The 26579-nt window shown below is 36.9% G+C and overlaps 1 protein-coding gene and 1 long non-coding RNA gene across 3 annotated transcripts in view; one reads left to right on the forward strand and one right to left on the reverse strand.

The window, feature by feature from the left end:
- The first annotated feature begins 5874 nt into the window (after positions 1–5874).
- On the forward strand, positions 5875–7140 carry LOC125784875 (uncharacterized). Its single transcript, XR_007427477.1, has 2 exons — positions 5875–6044; positions 6823–7140. It is a non-coding gene; the product is annotated as an uncharacterized LOC125784875 (long non-coding RNA).
- Positions 7141–17735: 10595 nt separating this feature from the next.
- The window catches only part of trpc4a (transient receptor potential cation channel, subfamily C, member 4a), a 55883-nt gene continuing 47039 nt past the window's right edge, over positions 17736–26579 (reverse strand). For both annotated transcript variants that reach the window (XM_022681439.2, XM_049468926.1), the window contains 3 exons: positions 26410–26451; positions 26039–26128; positions 17736–23371 (listed from right to left, as the gene is read on the reverse strand). In XM_022681439.2, coding sequence (XP_022537160.2) covers positions 22814–23371; positions 26039–26128; positions 26410–26451 — 690 coding nt within the window. In that variant the 3' untranslated portion in view covers positions 17736–22813. The remainder of the gene's footprint in view (positions 23372–26038; positions 26129–26409; positions 26452–26579) is intronic.

Genomic DNA, 26579 nt, shown 5'->3' on the forward strand with positions numbered 1-26579 from the left:
AAGCAGGGGAGAACAGGTATGAGGGAGGTCTTTTAAGGACAGGTGGGAGTTGGTGATTGGCTGAGAAAAGTGGCGTGATTTCGAGTTTCCCGCTAGAACCTACGCAGAGCTTTCAGTTCTAGCAATATATTTCAGCATATACTTATGTAAGTAAGTAAGTTATATAGAATGGTTTAGATAGGAATGATTCAGTTAAGGAAAACTGACAATCAGAATTGTTTTTTAGACATAACTGTTCTTAACATAAAAATACACTGCCACATGCCCGACACTGTATTAAACTAGTTTTATTTAAATATCAAAATATCTATAAAAGTCTTGCTTTCTCAGTTTTAGCTTAGCAAATATTAGCCTATTTATTTATTCATTTATTTATTTAATTAATTTAATATTTTTATATTTAATCAATTGATTAAGTAAAATTATTGATGGATTAGAGCTTTTTAATAGAGATAAAAAGTAAAAAGTAACCTCTGCATTAAAAATGTGGAAAAAATTTTAACAAAAAAAAAAAAAAAAGATTTTTATCTAGGCTTATGGCGGAGAGTTACAGTACAAGCGGTATGTTTAACAGAAAAATATTTTATTTCAGATTTTACCATCAGATAGATAAATGCATACATACATACATCATTGTTTCTATAAAAACAAAGTTTAATTTCACGTCAAACTATGCTAAATTTAACTTTATATTCATCTAGAACTGTCGAATAGACTTGCATAATATAATGTATACATATATTATATTATGTATATATAAGACAATATATATATATATATATATATATATATATATATATATATATATATATATATATATATATGGTCTTATAAGCTGGGAAGATTTGGATAAAGATAATGCACTATTAATAGTATGATATGTTGGATCATTGACATTAAAAATCTCTGTATTATTGGATTTGTAGCTGTTTCTTGCATTATATAATCGAAGAGCAGCAGAATATTGCAATGTCAGTTTTTCAGTTTTAAATATCATGCAGCTGTAGTATATCTGTAAGCAAATTTCAGGTCATATTAGCATATTAATTAACACAAATTATTGATATCATGACATATTGAATTATTTACTATTGAAATCAAATGTATTTGAAATACTGTTACTATTTGAAAGTTAGTTTTATTTCTCACTTTTATTTTCAGCTACTGATTTTTTAGTCTTTTATTATTTTTATTTGTGTTTTTCTTTTATCATTCTAATCATTTATATCCTTATTTGACTACTTTAAATGTTAGCCTGTCCACTTATCCTTCTGTTCTGAATAATTTTATTTCTTATTAAGTAAATCTTAATTGTGTGATTGTTAGTTTTTCTAACAGTTTTTTTGCTAATACCGTTATATTGTTATTGTTCTGTTTATGAAGCTCTTTATTTTGACTAAAGCTAATTAAATACTTGATTTTATTTTTTTGTAAAAAAAATCATCAATCCCTTTAAGTTGGAAATGCTGGGCTGCATTGAAAATGAGGGTTTCCCCTTAATGTATTCCCAAATGAAAATAAAATAGGATTGATTAATTAATTGATTGAAGTAAAAAAAGGACAGCTGTTTTTTAGGATCATACTACGGTGGCCGAGAAAGCCCAGCGCAGTGCAAATTGAAAAGCGCTGCAAAAGCACAAAACACATCCATCAAAATTACAACACAGGCGCAGCAAATAGAAAAACGCGCTGCAAATAGAACCACAACACAACGGAAGTGAGTCACAACACAACAGAATTTTCCCGGGGGACCTTAAAAGATGCTGTACCAGCTGTATACAAAGGACAATAAGTGGCAAACAAGCTTCTGAAAAGTAAGTTATGTTTATTACCTGTGATTACCACGGTTGTGTGCATATTATTAAAAGTTCTGCTTCACAAAACGCCTTGTTTGCCACTTATTGTCCTTTGTACACATAGTGAAGTCCGAGACGTTACTGAAGACGCAGCTCAGCTGGTACAGTATCTTTTAAGGTCCCCCGGGAAAATTCCGTTGTGTTGTGACTCACTTCCGTTGTGTTGTGGTTCTATTTGCAGCGCGTTTTTCTATTTGCTGCGCCTGTGTTGTAATTTTGATGGATGTGTTTTGTGCTTTTGCAGCGCTTTTCAATTTGCACTGCGTTGGGCTTTCTCGGCCACCGTATCATACCCTCAGTTATGCAGAAAATGTAGAAAATATGTGGAATTGCCATTTAACCCATATGTTTGACTGTAAAATATAACATACAGGTTGGAATAGGTTGTCCTGTTACAGAAATACTGTAAGAAAAGCCTGAGACTGCAGGAAATCATTGGAATTAAGTTATTATCTGAAACACTCCTGATCTCTGGACTTGTTTGTGTGCTTAGGATCATTGTCCTGCTGCAGAGCCCAAGTACACCTGAGCTTGAGGTCACAAACAGATGGACGGATTCTGATCCTCCTTCAGGATTTTCTGGTAAACAGCAGAATTCCTGCTTCCATTTATTGCAGAAAGTTGTCCAGACCCTGAAACAGCAAAGCAACCCCAGACCCTGATACTACCACCACCATGCTTTACGTTCAGTATGATGTTCTTATTCTGAAACTATGTGTTAATTTTACGCAAGATGTAATGGAACACACACTTTCTAAAAAGTTCCACTTTTGTCACATCAGTACAAATAATATTTACCCGAAGTCCTGGGGATTATCAAGATGTTTGTTGGTAAATGTGAGACGAGCCGTTGTGTGCTTTTTGTTCAGCAGCGTTTTTTCTTGCCTTGATTGATTTATTAATTGATTTAAAGCAGGGGTATCCAAACTACGGCCCGCCGGCCATTTGCGGCCCGTTTCCTTTTTTGGAGCGGCCCGAGAGGTATTTTAGAAATAGAATGAAAGTTGGCCCGCTGTTAAGCAGGTTTTTATAATGTGAGATTCAGAGTTTGAACGCTAGGTGTCAGAAACGGGCCAAAGAGTTTAAAAGCGGAGAGGGTGTGCATTTCTAGCGCAGAAAATTGGGCAAAAGAGTCTAAAAGCGGAGAGGGTGCGCACTTCTAGCGCAGAAAAACAGACCAAAGAGTCTAAAAGCGGAGAGGGTGCCCATTTTTAGCGCATAAAAACAGTCTAAAAGTTGCCGTAATTAAGGAGTTTAATATTAAGAGACATCATGAAATGAAACATCAATTTGAAAAATCTTAGTTTACACAACACTGTCAAAGATAAAGATAGTAAGTCAAGTAAAATGGTGTGTAAATGAAAGGAAAATGTATTATTTAAAGTGGTATATTTCATTATTTGTTTTATTACAGAGTCTGTGGCCCGTGACTTCAAATATATTTCTCCTTCTGGCCCCCAACAAAAAAAATTGGACACCCCTGATTTAAAGTAAAAAAAAAAAAAAAAAAACAGCTGTTTTCAATATCATGCAGCCCTACTCTCAGACATGCAGAAAATGTAGAAAATAGGTGGAATTGCCCTTTTAATCCATATGTTTTACTGTAGGCTAAAATATAATATACAGTATACATATTTAGAAGAACAGGTTGGAATCGGTTGTCCTGCGACATAAATACTGTAAGAAAAGCCTGAGATTGCAGGAACTGACTGAAGTGAAGTTATTAGGATGAAAGGTTTACTGCACTGTAAAGCCATCTTATCCCCCTCTGAAACACTCCTGATCTCTGGGCTCCAGACCAGCTCTAATACAACCGTGTGTGTGTGTGTTTAGTGTAGTTTAGAGCTAGCAGCAGGATCAGGCCTCAGGGATCTCCTTGGACAAGTCAAAGCCAGACGGGAGCGTTTTAAAAGGGAGGAGAAGAGCTGGAGGGAATCATCTGCTCCTCTTATGTCACTCTTTCTGGAACTGACAGTAGTGTGGAAATAGTGAACAGGTGATAGCATGATGGATGAGACGGATGAGGTTTCAGTAACCCAAGCCTTCCACCTCCACTTAACCCTGTGTGCATCACTACCTCTAGTGGTGGAGGTACAGCAGCACACCGTCCACAACCAGACCAGACCTCCATCCATCCTGCACTGAAAAAAAGTGTGACAACTAGGGTTACCACATTTTAGAATTTAAAATAAGGGACGTTTTATTTTGTGCTGGTGTTTTTATTGAAGGGGAAATCAAAAAAGCAATTAGCCATATATGGGCAGTGAACACTCTCTCTTATAAAGTACAGTGAATAAAATATATTCATTGTTGTTGTGTGCAACAACAAACATTTAAAATATAAACAATTTTTTTATGTGCCTAATTATAGAACTATGGGGTGATTTTTACTTAAATTGAACAGTATCTGCTGGTGCCTTTCTTATGAGTTAAAAGGAAGTCAGGTCATCCAAACAGTTAAACCCCACTTATTATAATATTTGTATAATAAATATTTATTCATATGTATTATATTAATAAATCTTTGTATTTGTATAATATATTATGTAATGATCACTGGAGACTGTATTCCTTAAAAATATAAACATTTTGACACAAAGTGCACAAAAAATCTGTACAAACAAAAATGTTTTAATCGGAGAAATAATTCCTTAGATGTCGATTTTTTGGTTTACAGATTTCTGTGTATTTTGTGTTAAAATGTTTATATTTGTGAGGAATACAGTGTCCAGTGATTTCCCGGAGACATTGTGGATTAACACATCAAAATAAATAAGTAGAAATTAAATTCTTAATTAAATATATATATATATATATGCGGTGTGTTGGGGGTTGTCTGTAGTTAACCGGTGGAGCAGCATACAGAGGAACAGAGCAGAGGGAGGAGGGATTTAGAGAGTTGATGTGTGAGTAACAGACATGTGGATTGGACATTTCTGCAAGAAATTGGTTCATATAAAATATATTGGTTCAATACAGGATGCAACATTTAGTTGCCAAATAAGGGATGATTCTGTATTTTACACCCTTGGCAAAAAGTGCATTTTTATGTTGGTCTAATGAAAAATTCACATTTCTGCTTCAAACTTGTTTTTCTCAGTTTGCCTAAAAGCAAATACAGTCCCTATTAAAACAACTTAAAATAAAGAATTTAACTCTTCAAAAGATTTTTTTTTTACTTCATTTCAGAGGTTATGACATCACATTAGATCACTCTTCCTGAAGTTTTTCTGTCAGTCAGTCTCGCACTCTTCTCATTGGTTCCCGTCACCACTATGACACGTAAAGGGCGTGACCTCCCTCACCATCATTGTGATCTGAGCTACTGAGGGAAGTTTTATATAATGGCTGAATGTCTGTATGCAGTGTTTTAGGTTGTAAGAGCAAGTTACTGTGTTCACAGTTCAATTGTAATATTAGAATATCAAGTCATTTTGAGTTACTCTAACATCATTTAATAGGTTTCATACTTATGACTATAGAATGTATATAACTATGTAATGCATTTTGGATGAAAAGGAAATTTCAAAAAGTTTATAAAATTAACAGAATTAAAATTTGGGTACACTTTTAAAATAAGACTACCTTTATAAAGTGTTTATAAATGGTTTACTATTAGTTTATTAATGGTTACTAATTAGGTTGTAAATGCCTTAAAATCATTAATAATCAGTTATAACACATACATAGAAAGGGCAACAATATAGAAGGCTGTGGGTTCACTATTTGGCAAACAACAGGTCATTGTTTATGGAAGTAAAACAGTGTCACCAGATTTTGAATTTTAAAAGCACTTGAATATTTAGCACTGAATTATTTTACATTGAATTATTGCATGTGATTTTTTTTGCCTCTGAATTAAACACTTTAATTTTTCAGTATATCATTTTCACTTATTTTATTTGAATGTAAAAAAATTCAAAAGCAAAAATTCAAGTTTTAAAAATTCAATTAAAATAAATTCAGGTTGCTCAAATTCGACCTGTCAAATTCGACTGCTAAAATACAACACTCAAAATTCGCTGTAAACATCCGGGACACACAGGATGAGCAATCGATTCAGTCTTCAATCGAGCCAACAACCAGCCAATCACATCACGCTCCGAAGATCACGTGACAGGTAGCGCCTCAGTACAGCAGAGCCGCTCAACGCAGCTCGCAGCCCCCTCCGCTGCTGCTCTCGAGAAGGTGAGTGTAAAACAGCTGAAAACAGGGCATTTACCTCACCACTGTGGCCATGTAATATCACTTAAACGGTGTAGAAATCCTCACTTTAACCACGGTTTGCTCTGTGGTTTGTAAACATATTAAATTAAGATAGATATCCAGATATACCTTGTTAAACTAACTAAATAAATAAATAAAGCTCCTCTGTTCATTTCAGAAAGCGCTTCAAACACGAACACTAGATCAATTATTTATAAATACAGCCAGACTGTGTGGAAGATAATTACTACTGTAGAATCTGAGATAGTAACTTAGTTAGCTAAATTATAGCTACCTATCTTGCTAGTTAGCTGTGGGACTGTGCGATTATAGACACGATACTACCTAGTTAGCGGTTTGTTTAGCAATACCTTATTTACACTTTGCTGCAAAGTATGTTGCTTAGTGTACTGGCCACTGTCTAAATAAATATATTAAGCTATATTACACTTACTATACTCCTCTCAGGCCGGTCCTCTCATTAAATAAAGGAGATTTATTACAGTTACTATATACCTCTCAGGCTGGTAACTAGGTCTAGATGTATGTGTGGGCATTATCTAATTTGTAATCAGTGCAATATTTATTAGTGATGTCTTTTATACATTTTTATTTATATTTAGGTCATGTTAATAAATGAGAATCAAATATTGCAACCCATGAGAGAGTATTATTAGTAATATTTATTAAATGTTTTATGTTAATAATAATTATCACATTTTGTAAATGTGAATCTGTGAATCTGATGTTTTTATTTAAGGTTGAAAAGAAGATGAAGAAGTTTCAGCTTGCAGCTGTGGAGAGTTCACCACGAAAAGAACGAAGTCAAAGAATACAAAGATCTGTCCATATTCTGAAGTCACCACTTGAAGATTTTATGCAGAATTGTTTGGATTATGAATAGGAACCACATTATTTGCAACAGCTTTTATTATTTATACAAACAAGATGAACATGATATGATGTGCCAGAATATAGGGAGGCTGCCTAAAACATACAAAAAAAAAAAATACAGAACACATGTAAACAACTAAAGAAAAACAGAACATGGCACATGTAAATAAATCAAATAAACACAGCACAGACTGCATGAAATTGGATTTCTTTATTTGTTCTTTAAAAGTTTTGAGAAAGGAAACCTGTGGAATACAAAAGAAACTTGAAAAATTACTGCGTTTGATACATGAATATAATTAAACATTTTAAGAACATTACCTACCTTTTATTATCCTTTCTTTTTCTGGGAGAAAATATCCTGTTTAAGAAAATGAAGACAAGAAGTATGACTGTGTTAAACTTGGTGTTGTTTGGATTCAGTATTTACTTCATTTATATAAAACATTTTTGCAATTATTATTGCATTGGTTTTGGCACAAACCAATTACTAATGCATCTCAGAAAATCTGAAGATCATGAGTATCATAATTTAACAGAAATTATACATTACTCTACATGTAAAGTGACATATTCCAAATCATTTTTAAACCTGGCTAAAAGTTCATTAAACCAGAATTACTGTCCTGACCTTAACCCAGTTTACTAGAATATGTAGTTTAAACTTAAAATAAAAAAAAGTTAAATGTGACCGTTTACTGAACGATATTAAACACAAATATATATTTTTCACTATTGAGATGCACTAGTAAACAGGACTAATCATGCTGTATTTTAATTACACAAGCATTTTAGGACTATTATTTACTGTTGATATCCTCAGTTAAAGCCTGAGTTGAATTGTTAACAAATTTATAAAATATATATTAAATATAAACATTAAAATCAATATCATAAAATAAATACTGGTCATATCTTAAATTATCTCTGTTAAATTAGTTAGTAAAGAGACAAAAAGCAATTCTAATAAATCTCCTTTATTTAATGAGAGGACCGGCCTGAGAGGGGTACAGTAAGTGTAATATAGCTCAATATATTTATTTAGACAGTGGCCAGTACACTAAGCAACATACTTTGCAGCAAAGTGTAAATAAGGTATTGCTAAACAAACCGCTAAGTTGAGTGTTGTATTTTAGCAGTCGAATTTGACAGGTCGAATTTGAGCAACCTGAATTTATTTTAATTGAATTTTTAAAACTTGAATTTTTGCTTTTGAATTTTTTTACATTCAAATAAAATAAGTGAAAATGATATACTGACAAATTAAAGTGTTTAATTCAGAGGCAAAAAAAATCACATGCAATAATTCAATGTAAAATAATTCAGTGCTAAATATTCAAGTGCTTTTAAAATTCAAAATCTGGTGACACTGTTTTACTTCCATAATTGTTGCCCTTTCTATGTATGTGTTATAACTGATTATTAATGATTTTTAAAGCATTTACAACCTAATTAGTAACCATTAATAAACTAATTGTAAACCATTTATAAACCCTTTATAAAGGTAGTCTTATTTTAAAGTGGTACCAAATTATTTAAGTTATTTATTCAAGGGTGAAACTATACATGGCTGTAATAAAAATAATAGGTTTTTCCAGATTTATCATAAATCATCTTTTTTATTTGTTCTTTCTTTCTTGAGTTAAATAATATATTGAATGATTTTAAATCAAAATTTTACATTCTGACTAAATCAAAATATATATAATTTGATAAAAACTAATATACTTAGGTGTTACGATATAAAGTAATTTTTTCAAGTTGGTCCAAAGTATCTTTTTTTTTCAGAGTGTCTGTCATTAGCCAAAACAAGTTACAGCCCCAACTGCCGCTGCTGCTGCACCACACTGAAGACTCTGAATCAGCCAGGAACTGATGTTCTCCACCCAGATCCTATCTCTAATCATACTCCAAAAAAGAAAAGCACAGCAATTAGCTAAGCTGCTAAAGGCTAATTTTTAACTCGTAATGAGAGATGAGTGGATATGGTGGGTAGATTTTCCTCCGGTGGTTTAATCTGCAGTTATCGTCACTCTTTATCTTGATTAAAAGGCACGCCACATCCAGATGATTCTGCAGCCACATGCAAGCAAATGAGAACATTCAGTCTTTAGATTTATTTATTTCTTTATTTTTTTGGCTGAAGCTGAAGCCATTTTCCACAGTTATTATCTTGCTCATCAAATCAGAGGCAAAACAACTCAAATTAGCAGGATTAGCTTAGCTAAGAGCCAGAGGCCAACGAATGCTTTAACATCTGGCCAGATGTGGAACGTAAGATTTATAAAAGATGAGGCCCAGAAAAAAGAAAAACATTAAATTCTAACCCTGGACTCGTTTGTATTTTAAAGTGTGATTTCACAAAAGAAAGCAGCCTGTGACCAAAAGACACGTGACAAGAGCAACTATCATGCAAAACCTATACCGTATCCCATGGGAATTATATTCTTGGTAACTCAGAGCCGCGAAGGATACATCAGTTGCGTCCTTCAAATTGCTCTGAACATTGACTGCATTTCTTGTCCGTATATGAAGGGTCCTTCAGTACAGAAACAGAAGTATGTGTAGCCGTAGCGGCTGAGATATGCAGCCCACCTCAGCTGCAGTTTAGGATTTGGAACTTAAGGAGCTGAAGCCTGTGAGATTCATGCAATCTGATCTAATCGCACACACTAATGCCACACTTTCCATTTCTCATGCATTCTTAACGACCCTTAAACGGCCCTTAAACAAGCCCTGGATGAGTTTGACTACTGATTAAGTTTCCTACAGCTGTTGCTCTGGATTGTACTGATTAAACACACTCTGGAGTGGCAACTGGAGCTTTCTGCAACATCCCAATACCATGCAGTCAGTTCTTGTCCTACAAAGATCTCACTACCAGAAAAGTGTCAAAGTTATCAATACTAAAATGAATAATGAATAGCGAAGAGCATGGGGAGGAGTGGCTGCGGGACATGGCTGTCTTCTCAATCACATGTTGTTCGAATTTTAAAAAGCAATACTGTGTAAGCAATACTTAGTGCAAGGGTGTCCAAACTACCGCCCGCGGGCCATTTGCGGCCCGTTTCCTTTTTTTGGAGCGGCCCACGAGGTATTTTAGAAATAGAATGAAAGTTGGCCCGCTGTTAAGCATGTTTTTCTAATGTGAGATTTAAAGTTTGGAAGCTAGGTGTCAGAAACGGGCCAAAGAGTCTAAAAGCGGCGAGAGTGAAGATGTAGCGCAAAAAAACGGGACAAAGAGTCTAAAAGCGGAGAGAGTGTTCAGTTGTAGCGCAGAAAAACAGGCCAAAGAGTCTAAAAGAGGAGAGAGTGCGCGTTTCTATCGCAGAAAAACGGGCCAAAGAGTCTAAAAGCAGAGAGGGTGCGCGTTTCTAGCTCAGAAAAACGGGCCAAAGAGTCTAAAAGCAGAGAGGGTGCGCGTTTCTAGCTCAGAAAAACGGGCCAAAGAGTCTAAAAGCAGAGAGGGTGCGCGTTTCTAGCTCAGAAAAAAACGGGCCAAAGAGTCTAAAAGCGGAGAGGGTGCGCAGATCTAGTGCAAAAAACGGGCCAAAGAGTCTAAAAGCGGAGAGAGTGTGCATTTCTAGCGCAAAAAAATGCACCAAAGAGTTTAAAAGCGGAGAGGGTGCGCATTTCTAGTGCAAAAAAAGGTCGCCCGTGACTTATATATATTTCTACTTCTGGCCCCCCAAAAAAGTGTTATTGCAGAGCTTTTGATTAATATTTGTGAAAAAAGTATCAGAGCATCCATCCATTCCTCAAGCGACTAAGGGGGCTTTTACACCTGCCTTGTTTGGTCCAAATCTTCGGACATCTTGGTTCAAACCCAAATTGCAGGTATTAAAGAACCAAAATTTGGTCTGTCAAAAGTGGTGAACTCAGTCTGGATCTACTGAACCAAAGTCCAGTATGTCTGCTGTGTAAAAAAGCATTTTTCTAGATGTTTTGGACTTTTGGACCAATTACAGGAAGTTTTTGCAGGAAGTCTGTCCTCAACCTTCAAACAAACCAGAGGAAAAAAGATCTGGTGCTTTAATGTTAAAGTTCTTCATAAATATCCATATCTACAGTGGTATAAAACAAGTTTGGGCATCCCTGATCATTTTCATGATTTACCTTTTTTAAATCATTGGTTGTTCTGATTTCAGTTCACTTCAGTTAAATATATCATATAGCAGACGAACACAGTGATATTTGAGAAGTAAAATGAAGTTTGTAGGATTTACAGAAAGTGTGCAATAATTATTTAAACAAAACAAGGTAGATGCATACATTTGGGCACCCTTGTGGTTTTATTAATTTATATATCTATATATTTTATATATACATATATATACTTTATATAGCACTACTTACTGGAACCAAAAAAAATGCTTGTTTAGCTCATTGACCCTTGGTCGACATACACAGGTGAATCCAATTATGAGAAAAACAAGCTTAAGGTGACCAATTGCAAGTTTTTCTCTTCTTTGTATTTTCTCTGAAGTGTGGCAACATGGCAGTCTCAAAATAAAACTCTCAAATGACCTGAAAACAAAAATTGTTCAACATCATGGTTTAAGGAAAAGATACACACAAAGCTATGTCATAGATTTCAGCTGTCAGTTTCCACTGTGAGGAACATAGTGAGGAAATGGAAGAATCACAGACACAGTTCTAGTTAAGAGCTAAAGTTGCATGCCAAGAAAAACTCAGATAAGCAGAGGAGAAGGATGGTGAGAACAGTCATAGTCAACCCACAGAGCAGCGCCAAAAACCTCCAACATTATCTTACAGCAGATGGAGTCACTGTGCATTGTTCAATTAACTATTCAGCTCACTTTACTTTAAAGGAGAGGCTGTATGAGAGAGAAATGCAGAAGAAGCCTTTTCTGAGCACACGCCACAAACAGAGTCACTTGAGGTATGCTAAAGCTAAAGCACATTGAGACAAGCCAGCTTCATTTTATAATAAAGTGCTGTGGACTGATGAAACTAACAAATTGAGTTATTTGGAGGGCGGTATGTATGGCGGAAAAAGAACACAGCATTCTAAACAAACACTTAACTGCTGCCCACAGTAAAATTTGGTGGTGGTTCATCATGCTGTGGGGCTGTGTGATCAGTGCAGGTACTGGGAATCTTGTTAAAGTTAAGAGATGCATAGATTCCACTCAATATCAGCAGATTCTTGATAGCAATGTTAAAGAATCAGTGAGAAAGTTGAAGTTAAAGCGCCGGGGCTGGACACTTCAACAAGACAACGACCCTAAACACTAAACTCTGCTCAAAATCTACTAAAGTGTTCATGCAGAGGAACAAGTACAACGTTCTGGAATGATCATCTCAGATCATCTCAGATCATCTCAGTCCCCAGACCTGAATATTATTATAAATCTGTGGTGTGATTTAAAGAGAGCTGTTCATGATCAGAAACCATTAAACCTGACTGAACTGGAGATGATTAGTAAAGAAGAATGATCCAAAATACCTTCAACCAGAAGCCAGACTCTCATTGGAAGCTGTAGGAAGAGTTTAGAGGCTGTTATCTCTGCAAAAGGAGGATCTACTAAATATGAATGTATTTTTTAAGATTTATAATGGAAAATCATGAAAATAATCAGGGGTGCCCAAACTCTTTCAAGCTTGGAGTGTTTATAGGGACAGTTGTGGCCCAAGTCACAAGTAATTTCACTAGGCCGGTTCAGTAGGCCGGTCACTCCTGGGAAGGTTCGCCACTTTTCTATGTTTTTCCATTTGTGAATAATAACTCTCACTGTGGTTCTCTTGAGTCTCAAGGATACTTTCAAAGGTCTTGGAATTTTTTACATTTACTGACCTTCATTTCTTACTTAGTTGAGTAGTTGTTGCCATAATATGCATCAGAACAATACTCAAATAGGGCTGAGAGCAATCCTGATAGCCTTCGGGCAGAAGAGAGGATACACCTGGACAGACTGCTAATTTACTGTTACAGCAGTGGTTCTCAAACTGAATCCATCTATCTATCAATGTATAATAATCAGGGGCGCCCAAACTCTTTCAAGCTTGGAGTGGTTATAGGGACAGTTGTGACCCAAGTGAAAATATAACAGCATGCAAAAAGTGAGTTTTGATTAGGTTTAAATCAATGTATAGGTACAATACTATATCTTCTTATATTTTATAGTTTAATTGAATACTGTAGTGTTTTGCAGGAGCTGCCAGATCATGCTGAGGTTCTTTAACAGAAGCCCTTGAGCCGGAGCACAGCAGGATGCTAATCAAAATCAGATAGAACAGATAAGCCCTCTGTGCTCCACTGCGGAGAAAATCAGTCAATTAGAACCTGGAGAAGGATACCACCCAGGGTCTAGCTGCCCCCTCTGATGAGGTACTGTGGTGGGTCAGGGCAGAATCCATGGACCTGCTCACAGAACAAATGAAGCGACTGCAGACTCTTACAGTAAGCTTAGATTCCCAGAATTTTGTCCAACGGTGAGAGCTAGCCATGGTTAGAAGGCATTTTTCCAGCACTGGTTAGCAGCGCTAGCCAGCTGCAGCTAGCGCTAGTAAATGCCGCCCGATAGAAGTACACTGAGGAACCTTGAGTGTTCTGGTAACCCAGGGCGTTTGTTTAAAAGCACAGAGATATACTCACCTCTGAACTGGAAAAAAGCTAGCGCTGCGGTTAGTGGCTAATGCTAATTCCCTGGAGAAACTTCACTAAAATTCCTGTATAAACGGTGTGTTTTTTCTTCGTTTTTGTTTTCAGTTCCTCTTTCAGGTCTTATAACACAGTAATTATATCAGACAGACACATGCCCTGATCTCTTTTACTCCAGAAGACATACGGCTGCTCAAAAATATAATCATTTAAAATGTAAAAGGAAGCAGAATTGTTACATTTTCCGGGAACTGATCATGTTTTGGTCAAAATCTTATCTGTGCCTGTTTGTTTTTTTACTTATTTTTGAATGTATAGACTTTAAATATATTCACACCTAAGATATATTTTCAAAAATGCTTAGATTAGAGTGTTTATGAGTTGAAAGCATAAGAATATTGATGATAGTTCATTACATGGATTATTAATCATTACATTGATAAAATATATGGAGAAACAGCATCAGGCGGATTTATTTAATAATCACACCTCTAGGATACATGTAGATACTAAAAACCTGACGCTCAGAGCAGCCTATACCTTTCAGTATTTTAATCAGGACACACAAAGAAAACTATATACAAATATGTAAACTTTTTAGTCTAAATAAATAAAAATATTCAGTGCAAAATAAAAACTTAGTAAAAATGTGCAAGTAAAATAAAAACTGTAAAAAGTAGTGCGCACACCATACCTAGCTTTAGTTTGAGTAAAGCAGGTAGTTTCACACTTTTTCTGTGGACACTTTTGAGTCTTTATTGACTGATATTATTTGATTTGAAACATCATATAAATATGTTTTAAGCACTAAAAGCACTGAGGGTAAATAATATTGGTCGGGGAAAGAGATCTCACTTTTTAAGGTGTTTTTCTCAATGGGTTTCTTGTAGATGCTATTTTTAAAAAGAGTAAGTTCCGCCCTTTCTAAACATATTTGGTTTATGTTGATGTGTGAAGGGTTTCCTGAGTAATTAAGCTAAAAACACAAGGTGAGATTTTGCACTGAAAATCCGTCTGTAGGGTTCTAAGAGTTAATACCTGACTGATATAATTTATTTATACAGCGCATTGGATTATAAGGCACACTGTCAATTTTTGGGGGAAAATTAAAGGAATTTAAGTGCGCCTTATAGTCCAAAAAATACGACATGCTGACTATACCTGTGCTGCTACTTAAAAAAAAAAAAAAAAAAACTATGTATGTGTGAGAATCACGGGAGCTGTGGGAGAAGTGAGGTGTCTGGACATAATCCAGTGAATTGTGCTTAATGTGAACAAGGAGATCACTGCTCATAATGTAAGGTAATAAAAAAGTATAATATACGGCTGATATTTACAGAGATTGCTGTAGTTCTGAATAACAGCATGTCCAGTATGTTTATGCTTATCTGATCTTTTGACTTGGGTTTGAAGAATCCAGTGGGCCACCAGGATGAAGAACCAGGGAACGAATATTTGTGGTTCTTTCTAGGAAATCTCATACAGTTTCTGGTCTCCAAGGAGGTCTTTTGTTAATGTCTTCCATATTGACTTGAATTACGTAACACACACACACACACACACACACACACACACACACACACAGAGGAGAATTACATGATCTGGGATTTCGCAAACTAGCTTTCTTTTCTAAACAGCAATCACTTATCTGTAAATCTCTTGTTTCTCAGATGCATGATGAATGGGAAGAAGTACAAAGGGTTTGACTTGTCTGACTTTTCTCACATTAAAGTCTAATTATCCAGATTCGTAGTGTACTGTATCCATAATGTGCCAAACCACAACAGAGCTACGCTCCCTAAAGTGCACTGTGTGCAAGTGTTAGCTTTACATAAACTGCCCTCATTGCCTTTCAAAGTGACAGCAAGAAATGCTAGTGTGTGTGTGTGTGTGTGTGGGAGTGTCTGAGAGCCCCCTAGTGGCTGTGACCCCTTGAGCACATGCCCACATGATTCAAAACCCTTGCATGGCTGGATTACTGACCGGGCCAGTGAGGCGGGCGCCCAGGAGCTCTTGAGGTCAGGGGACCCTGGCCCAAAAAATTTTGCGATGCCTATCAACATATATGGTACAATATATTTTTATTTTCTGAGGGCCCTCCATTTTACAGATCCTCTGACTATTAGAGGGCCTTAGTCATGCTGTTGGGCCCCTTATGAAAATGGATGAGGCGTTGTGGCCAGTGGCGGACTTAGCAATTTGGGAGCTCAAGGCGAATTTAGCTAGGGGGCTCATCAACATTTATATGCGAGAAATAAGTTTCAGATATAATACCATTGTATGTCAAAATGGAAAATATTAATTGAAAAAAAAAAAATAAGTTAAAAAAGAAAATTGAAGTTTTCAATGCTAATTGTACTCAGTGGCGGACTTAGCAATTTGGGGGCTCAAGGCGAATTTAGCTAGTTGGTGTGGCATCGCAATGGTTACCATCCATCGCGATGTTGGGTCATAAATGACACAACCCTAGTACGGCACCTCCTCGTCCTCCTCCTCCACCAAAACATTCGGGTCCGGTGGTGCTGACACACTAAAAAAGCTTATCAGTTTTGGAAGAGCATCTGTTTTTAGTTTAGCCTCTTCCTTCTTTTTTCTTTTTGTAGTGCCACTTGGGTAATGGCGCTTCATGGCTTTGCTCACAACCCACTTGTACACTTAATTTCACCTCAATTCCATCTTTCACAAGCAGCGCGTTAGGGGTCCACGGCATGGCCACATGGCATGGATGGAATATTCCATTTTAAAGCGAAAGAGAGGGTGTGTGGACGGAATCTGTATTTCTTTGTAATTTATTGTGTTGTCTTTGTTTCCATTTTAAACATACAAGAATCACCATTTCTGAACGCACTGTGAATTACTGTCCAAAGGGCCAAAATTGCCAGCTGTAGGCCTATGGAAAGTTTGCAGCTAGTCAGGGGGCCCCTACAGTGGGCTGAAGTGGGAAGGGCCCAAGGCAGTTGCCTAGCAATGCCTCTATGCAAAGACCGCCTCTGGTTGTGGCACTGGAAGGAGGGGGCCAGACTATCCTTAATGTATTTCCATACATAAGCCCTTGTCCTACTCGTAGCTGGATACTGTGCCCCTGCCTGGATCAGAGGTCCACATGTAAACAAGGTACAGGCGCATCTTAAAAAATTAGAATAAATGTGAATAAATATTCAAAACGTGAAACTCATATATTTTACACACAGAGTGATCTATTTTAACCCTAGTGTGGTGTTCGGGTCTGTGGGACCCGTTTTCATTTTTCATCAAATGATACAAAAAAAATATTTTTTCTAACTCAAACTCATTGGCATTGGCTCATTTTTTGTGAAAAACATATATCAAAACACATTTTCGATAAACACACACTGTACACCCCCCCCCCCCCCCCCCCCCAAAAAAAACACACACACACATTTATATTACATACAGTATGTTTGGCCAAGGGCTAATAAACATTGCTTCATTTGTAAATTTGAAACTAAACAAATCTTGATTCATTTTCTTTTACATTTTATTAAAAAACTAATAAAAAAGAGTAGCAGAAAGAAATGTAACATAAGAAAGGTAAAGGGCAAATATTAACCATGTGAGCTGTTTATATTGCTTGCAATTTAGGTGAAGCGAGCATGTGTAAAGCATTTTAATGTAAAATTGCTTAATTTTGCTTAATTAAATACAAGTAACAAAGTAAACGAGTAACAAAAAATATGAACACCACACAAGGGTTAAGCTTTAAGTTCTTTTATTATTATATTTTATGGCTTACAGCCAATGAAAACCAAAAAAGTCAGTATATTTGAAAATTTTAATATTATATAATATTTTGCCAATATTTTTTTACATTGCAGTTCAAGCTGCTTAAGGTGTAGGTGTAAAGTTTCCACTATCAGTGATGGTTGGTATGGATTCTTGATATGTTATCTTCTGTTTGTGTTTGTTTTCTGGTTTTGACTGTGATTTTAGATTACCCTTTAAATAAATATTAAATAAAATCCTTTTATTATTTACATGCTTGTCTCTTCCTTTCCTGGCCTTAAACAAAAGACCGCATACGTTCCAGTATTGATGGAATTTCAGACTTTGTTGTGTTAAAAAAAAATGAAATTATCTTAATCATCATGAACATCATCATTATCATCAAAATAATAACAATCAACAGCACAATGTGTTTCAGAATCGTTTATTTAATTTCACCTTCAGTATAATGTACTGGCCCTTTAAACAAACAATCATGGAATGACCTCTTTGTTCCACAGACTGGCATGGTCACTGCATGATATAGACTACTTTAATGAAAAGATTAACTCGCTTAGAAATAGCAATCTGTAAACCTGTGGCTATGGAAAAGGGATGGGTTACAATTTTACAATCATAAATGAGTGAATAATGCAGAATATTACATATTAGATAACGTACCAGATCCATACAATAGTAATATAAGGGTAACATGATACTGGAGTAGGGATACATTGTTCAGCATAATTACTGTGAATGCTATAACCAATATGATGTTATAACTGTTATGAATATATTGATAAACCGTTTGATCAGGGGCCCTATTTTACACCGCGGCTTGATTTAGGGTGTCATTGTGTGTTTGCTATCGTAACGACGGGAATAGTATGCCTTGCGTGGCTTAAAAAAAGTGCGAAACACATGTACACATGAAACACATTCTCTTGTTTATTTTGGGTGTGTTTTGGGCGTAACGTGAAATCAAACAATCAGCGTTTTACTTGCCATTCCCTTTAAGAGCCAGGTGTGCTCTGAATTTCAATTCAATTTCAATTTTAATGATGCAGTGCTTCTGCACGTTCACGCTGTAAAGATGCGTGAGCAGGTCATTTACAGGAACGACAGTGTTATTTTATTTTGTATTATCTGTTTATTGTTGATGTAAAATTTGGCTTGTGAACTGCTGCGTGTTTAACGTTCGAATCTGTTAGTAGCGCACCTGTGTTTTTCGCTGCCAAGATAGCAATACGGCAGAAATTTGCGAGAACACACATCACTTTCAGACCACCACGCCCATCATTGTAGATTTATTCAAAACTATGTAAATATAGACTGTTTGCGGGGTGTAAGATAGCAATGAGCATCGTGATGCACCTTGCGCAGGGTGTAAAATAAGGTCCCATTTCTTAATTACGATGAACTTAAATTGGCTTGTGCTTGGATCTGCTTTAATGGATGGAGATAGCAAACCCCATCTGCTTAAAGCAAGTGGAGGTGAACGATCACTAGAGAGCTCACACCACGTGTAACTCTCCATAAGATACAAGGTAAAGAGCTTTAAATATTTGCATAGTAAGAATAACACAGGTATAATAGGCTAATGCTAATGACGAAGCTAATGAAAAATTGAGGAACAGTTGATGGATGAAACACAGTAAGGCAGAGTGCAATTTCTTTAACATGGGGGGGGGGGGGGGGGGGATCAGCTATTGCTCTACCGTTTGTGAGTAAACTTTACTCAGGGTTATGGGCTAGCCTCAATCAAGCATTCCAAAACTCATAAATACATTTCATTACACTCTGTGGCATCAGCCTGGCATTTCAACATATCCCAATGTTCGGTTTTGCAGTACTGTGTCGACTTAAACACAGTAATAAACACAGTATTGATATTTAGTTAATAGTAATGCAGTAATAACTGCTGGCAGACTGTGGTTCAGTTTGTGCTGTGTTTAAACCCTTTGGCTCATTTTTCCAAACAAACCAACTTTGTTTTCATCTTTAAAAAAGAGTTGCACCCAGGAAAAAAGTGTTTTATGCCCTAACAGCCGAGTATTAGATTGAAGCAATAATACATGAGAGGGAGTGCTATAACATGTAATATTGGCACTGCCGTTATAGCACGAATCTTGAGTGTATTATTGAAATAATACTACAGTTCCGTTATTTCTGTTTATTAAAATATTTTGAGTTAAAGAGGACAAGAAAAGTACGATCTGTTTGGTTATAAACACTCCACAAGTTACTACAAGCTACTTTCCGCCATTTCAATCAAAATTGTGGAAATCTAAGCTTACTGTAAATAAATTAAAGTGCTTTACTCACCTAAATAAACAGTTTCTAGAAGAGAAATCTGTGTAGATTAACATCCAGTGCTCATGACTTTGAAAGAAAATGTTTTTTTTTTTGAGAATTAAAGTTTTGGTTACTTAGGCGCCCCCAGTGGCAAGACCTGTGGAATTACAAGAGTCCCCTATTTCACATTCAGCTTAAAATACCCTATATTAACTGGTAAATATATACACTTACACTTTTATTTTAATAATAACAACTCCTAACCTGATATCGGTGGCTGATAATTTGTGTAATAATGCGTATTTTCAAATCGCTGGGCTTATTTTTGGGTCCCAGTGGTGTATAATGACATTGCATTTGGTTTGTATTTGGTTTGTAAGCGCTGCATCGTTGCTAGGTTACCTGTACTTTGCAGAGCTTCAGTTAAAGTGCATTACCGGCTGTTAATGTCTCTCATAAAACTGTGGTATAATCGTTTTGTCCATCTATACAAAGCGATTACTTTGCCCATGTAATGTTTATTGGGTGTTTGACCCATTTTTGTATTTTCTACTATGAATGCTATTCTTTACTGTCTTACCTTTTTTATTATATTGCAATGTTGTTTGGGAGTAAGATAAAGGTTACCAGGAACCATAAATGATTAAAAATGTAAATATTCTGCACTGCTATTCTGATTTTGTTTTGTTAGAGATTACCAACAAGGCAGTGCTGTGGTAATATAGGCCAAGATTGACTGGCTTGTTCTCACGCGTTACACCATCCAGAAGACTATAGCCCTATCTTACACCAATTTTACGCCTTGCACCTACATTGTTTAAATAGCAACAGTGCTTGTGAATATCGATCTATGCTGATGGGAGTGGTGGTCTCAAAAAGGGGTGTGTTCAGGAAAATTTCTGGCATATTGCTAGCTTGGCAACGGAAAACACAGGTGCGCCACAGACTGAATACAGCCTAGGCAACAGTCAACAGTCAGACATTCAATGGTATCTTGTTCAATGCTATCTTGGCAGTCCATTGCGTGCAGCAGTGCTCGTCTAGGTGTATCTCTTATAAAGCTCAGTCATTTAATTAGCAATCAGAAAGTCCAAAGTCAGAGCACACCTGGCTCTTAAAGGGAATGGCAAGTGACTGGCTGATTGAATTATTTCACTTTACGCCCAAAACACACCCATGATTAATTAAGAGAATTAGTGCATGCCTATTGCACGTTTTAAGCTGCGCAAGGCATACTTTTCCCGTCGTTACGATAGCAAAGCAAACAAACTGACATGCCCTAAATCAAGCACCTATAGATCACTAAAATAGGGCCCATAGTGTCATGTTGTACAATGCCAGATCACATCATTTCTAAAAACACTCTTCCAACAGGACAATGCTCGTCTGCATACTGTTGCCCTGATTGAAAATGTTTGAAAACTGTAAATATTTGAAATGCATCAGATAGATTATCATAGGAAATCATTAGGAACCTCTACAACCCCATGCATCAGGAATGTTTTTTTTTTTTATACAGCTCTGGAAAGAAATAAGATACCACTTAAAAAAGGATGAGTTTCTTTGATTTTACCAAATTGAAAACCTCTAGAATATAATCAAGAGGAAGATGGATGATCACAAGCCATCAAACCACCAAACTGAACTGCTTGAATTTTTGCACCAGGAGTAAAGCAGCATAAAGTTATCCAAAAGCAGTGTGTAAGACTGGTGGAGGAGAACATGATGCCAAGATGCATGAAAAAAACTGTGATTTAAAACCACCAGGGTTATTCCACCAAATATTGATTTCTGAACTCTTAAAACTTTATGAATAGGAAACTTATGTTTACTTTGCATTGTTTGAGTTTGGAAGAACTGTGTGAGAATTTAGGAGAAATGTTGTCTGTAGTTTATAGAATAAAACAACAATGTTCATTTTACTCAAACATAAACCTATAAATAGCAAAATCAGAGAAACTGATTCAGAAACTGACGTGATCTCTTAATTTTTTCCAGAGATTTAGATATTTTTTTTTAGCTCATTTTCCTGGTAACCTTTATATTCCTTTAGATTAACACTGCAATCTGACACTTCCTTCTGGGTGCAACTATTTTTTGATAATAAGTGAAAGTTTCTGTGGTCATTAATGGTCTGAGCTGCAACTAAACTGTTATTATCTATCCTATGTCATGTTTTTTGATATCCTCTGAACATGTAGGTGTTTGGTTTGCAATAATACAGGAAGACGAAAATATCCTACACCTTAAAATTTGGGGTACATATAGAGCTCAGCTCAAATCCGTTAATCATACACTTAACACCCACTATATTGCAAGCTTCCTACATGTTTGTAATTTAAATGTATGTAATATACATACAGTGCCCGCCAAAAGTACTGGAACAGTGAGGTCAACGTCTTTATTTTTGTTGTAGAATAAAAACATTTAAATTTGACGTTAAATGATTAGACAAAAGATGAACATTACAGCTTTCATTTCCAGGTATTTACATATTAAATAGATCTGAAACAGAGAAGGTGCTATTTTCTGAACTGTGCATCAGAACCAGATGTAAATACCTGGAAATAAAAACTAATATGTTGATCTTTTCCTATTATATATGAATTACATTATTATACATATTAATCTTTTAATGTCTAGAGCAGAAATAAAGGGATGGGCCTAAATGTTCCAATACTTGTAGAGGAGGCTGTATTTTAATAGTATTAGACATTTGTACTGGTACACCAGAACGAGGCTTACATGACTAACAGTCGGGGCTCCTTATATTCTATAAGGCTTGTTGTGTTGCTGTGGAATGCCAGGCTGAAACCAAAAACCTGAAATAAATAAAGGTTAAAATCCCACGAGTTTCATGATGGATATATATATGAAGCTAGTGATGGACAGAAGTTACAGGCAACATACAAAGTCATATTCTCCCTTCTGGAGAACACACAAGGCCCTAGAAATCTCACAAAGTAACAGTCATCCCTGAGTCTCCTCCTCAGAACTCCTCAGGAGGACAGTCAAAGCCAAACGTCAATGCTCTACACTGCTCATTCTGGAAAGCATTCTGAATCTGGATATTGTTAAGGGTTGAGGATTTCATGATTCTACACCATTACAGAAGAACTCTCTAACTGCTCAGCAGGGTAGATTTCAGATAAAGCTACAGCAGTTTTGGCCTTAACCCAAGTCTGATTGTCACTCACGTAATCGTCACAGGCTACTATAATCGGCTTATCGTTTCCTCGTCGTTTTCACTAGCGCTGTCGTTTACGTCGCCTTCGCGTTCGCACGGTTCCTGCGCGAGTCTCTCTGTTTCATTGGCCGTGTCTGTGGCCAACATCTCAGACGGTTCACTGTCCTTATGAACCTCCTCAAGTTCCTCAGCATCAGGTTCATCAACTTCTTCACACACCGAAAAGATCCTGCCAGGGTTGTTTGCTCCCCTGTGGCGGATTTGGTGGAACAATCCAGAAAAGTCACTCTTTACCGGGTCAGGGGAAACCATTTCTGAAAGAAGGGGGATAGACCCGTTAGCCAGGGAGTGTTCCGTGCTCTTTGCAGGCGCTTTCGAAGTCTGCTGGAGTATAGAAGCAGTGACACTGAGAAGTTTAGGCTTCTTCTTTCCTTGACCTCCAGGGGGAGCCGGCGGGCATTTGAGGGGGCGTTCAGAAAAGCCGAGGTTTGAGGCTCCTTTTATGGAGCCCTGTAATCCTGGTTTATTACCTTTCATCATCCCCATCACTTCGTATCGAAAACTCGAGATGTCCTGCTTCAGCTCCTGAAAAAAAAACATGATAAACACAGAGGCCAGTTGGTATAGATATATAGTGATAAATAGAAACTGCATCATGTTTGTTACCCAGTGACATCACTAACATTTTAAATTCAATGTAAATCAATAAGGACTAATGAACCTTGATAAATTTCAAGGTGAATGGTCTTAAACTGATCTTTAGGGAGCTCTAAGGCTATGTTCAGACTGCAGTCAAAATCCAATTTTGAAAATAAGTAGACTAAATCCAGATTGATTTTTGAGAGTCTGAACAGCCAGAAACCAAATTATTATTATGTTTTTAATTCAGACAATAGTTTTTTTTCCCATTATTTTTTTTTTACTCAGTAATGGGGAGTTTTTCAATGTAGCAAAGTAAATTACTTGTGCCAAAATGTACTTGAGTAAAAGTAAAATTACCTATTTTAAAAACTACTTTTAAAATGACAAATTACTCATAAAATCTCCTCAATTACAGTAATGTGAGTAAATGTAATCCATTACTTTTCACCTCTGCCAAGGAGTACACCAAGTGTGGAGTACGGTGGCCCAAGAGTCCTAAAGGTTGTGAACATAGCAACCCATGCAGATTCGTTTGTGATGTCCAGACATGCAAATCTAAACAAAGTCTAATTTATTCCAAATTTATTTTTAATCTGGACCCTAAGGACAAGTTTGACCACCACTTGTCTACGCAATTTTTACAAAATGTAATGGTTCTATCTCAGAGCTTCAAGGTGGATACAAACAACAGCCAAGAAAAAGCTGAAGTAGTCATAGCAAAAACTGGGTTTAAACATAGAGGGAATGTGGCAATTCTCCACCATTGGAAAGAGAGTGATAAATGCATACAGTATGTCTCTGAATGTTCTCACAGACAATTCTAGCCAGACACCGCCAGTCACGATCATTACAACCCATTGTGCTTTCCACTGGACAATCCTAAGCTGCTCAGTTAGATAAAACTTCATGATCAGTTGAAATACTGGTATTAATAACTTTTGACTTGTCAGTATACTGTACATAATTAGCATAATGGCCACCTACTTCAAATCTAGTTCTTCATGGGTTTTGATGGTTCTTCAGTTAACTTTGGGACACCTGAGATACATATACACTGATCAAGTATTATGGTATGCGCCTTCTTTTATTACTACCCATTTTTGTATGGGTAGTAATGACCTACAGCCCAAATAATACTACCATATTTTTCACACTATAAGTCGTAATGGATTATAAGGCTCATTTTGCACCACTAGTAAGGAACAGGGGTGTTGCCATGTCTTACTTCAGTAAAGCTAAGCCAAGTTAGGTAAACAAAACTGTAATTAAAAAAGTGCTGCATGTTAATCTATTTCTCTCTAGAAAACTGTTTATTTGAGTGAGTAAATGCTTCTGTTTGCTTACAGTAAGCTTAGATTTCCAGGTTGCCTGAAATGTAGCTTGTTTTAACACAGTAGATGCACATGCTACAGTCTGATATACTTGCCTCTGAAGAGTGAAAGAACTAGCGCTTATTGTGGTTAGCGAGAAACGCTAGTACTGCTCCAACAGTGCTAGCCGGGGTTAGCAGCAGGCTATAGGCAGCTAATACTCGCCTCTGAATGGTGAAAGAGCTAGCACTTATTGTGGTTAGCGGGCAATGCTAATGCTGCTCCAGCAGTATTAGCCGGGGTTAGCAGCAGGCTACAGGCCAATAATACCTGCCTCTAAACAGCGAAAGAGCTAGCGCTTATTGTGGTTAGGGAGTAATGCTAGTACTGCTCCAGCAGTGCTAGCCGGGGTTAGCAGCAGGCTGTAGGCAGCTAATACTCACCTAATGCTAATGCTGCTCCAGCAGTGCTAGCCAGGGTTAGCAGCAGGCTACAGGCCGATAATACTCGCCTCTAAACAGCGAAAGAGCTAGCGCTTATCGTGGTTAGCGGGAATTGTTAATACTGCTCCAGCACTATTAGCCAGGGTTAGCAGCAGGCTACAGGCCAATAATACTCAGCTCTGAATGGTAAAAGAGCTAGTGCTTAGTGTGGTTAGCGGGTAATGCTAATTCTGCTCCAGCAGTGCTATAGTCTGACATACTTGCATACTCACCTCTGAACTGTGAAAGAGCTAGCCTTTAGCGTGATTAGGCACTAGTGCTAGTTCTGTTTTAGTCTCAGTGCTGGAGAAACTGAAACTCCTGTATAGTTGCTTTATGGCTCCTTACAACCTGACTGTTAAAATTCGTACATAAATCGTAATGGATTATAAGGAGTGCTGGTGATTTTTGGAAAAATTGAAGGATTTTAAGTGCGCCTTATAGTGTAGAAAATATGGTACCAGCTGTGTTGTGGTCCTGCGGTGTCCTGACCATTGAGGAACAGGGTGAAATGAAAGTAATAAAGCACACAGAAAAACTAAATTACAAAAGTTACAGTGTGATTAATGCTGGTTCTGGAATTCGGCCCTTGAATTTTTAACATCCTTGCTCTAATACACCTTTTAAGATCTGGCAATATCACGGAATTTACCAAACTGTGCTGCTCTTCAGGACTGGAACTGAAGAAGAACCCTGTTGCTTACCAATTCCAGGTTTTTCCTAGAATCATGTGCTCAAGACAAGAGCCTTTTTTTTCCTGAAGAGTACAACTGTCACTGCAAATCTACCACTCTGGTACTGGTATAAGAGCCAATCACCTTGAAGTTCTCCTCCGTCAGACCCTCTTCTGTCTTGGCATCTCTGATCATTGCAGCCACGTAGCGCTTCACCAGGTTTCGCAGCACTTCCTGCAACAGCAGCAAACACAGGAAGAGAGGAGGAGACTAACAGCCTGAGAGAGTCTCATCAATATGAGAATAGCCAGACTAAGCTATGATGCCTGAGAGAGCATTAAAAGTGTCAGTGGTGGTAAGATTAGAGACGGAGATGTGAAAGGCACGAGGTGATTTATGATGTGGGGGATAAAAAGGGAATAGATTGGAGGTAATAAGTCTACTGGGGGGTTTTGATATACCGCACAATGGCAGACAGGAATAATGGACAATGGCTTTGAATGAGACATCATTACCTGATACTGGTGATTGATGCGTACATTCTCAGCAGCTCTTCTCTGTGGAAGGATGGAAATCACTTGACTATTGACTAAACAACAGATTCACAGCCTCTGGTTCGCTCTGCCCTAAGACAATGTGCTTTCCAGCATAGACAGTGCAGAAGAATTACGGTTTAAAGCACAGG

The sequence above is a fragment of the Astyanax mexicanus genome, chromosome 20 (genome assembly GCF_023375975.1).
Source record: "Astyanax mexicanus isolate ESR-SI-001 chromosome 20, AstMex3_surface, whole genome shotgun sequence".
NCBI classification, from domain to species: domain Eukaryota; kingdom Metazoa; phylum Chordata; class Actinopteri; order Characiformes; family Acestrorhamphidae; genus Astyanax; species Astyanax mexicanus.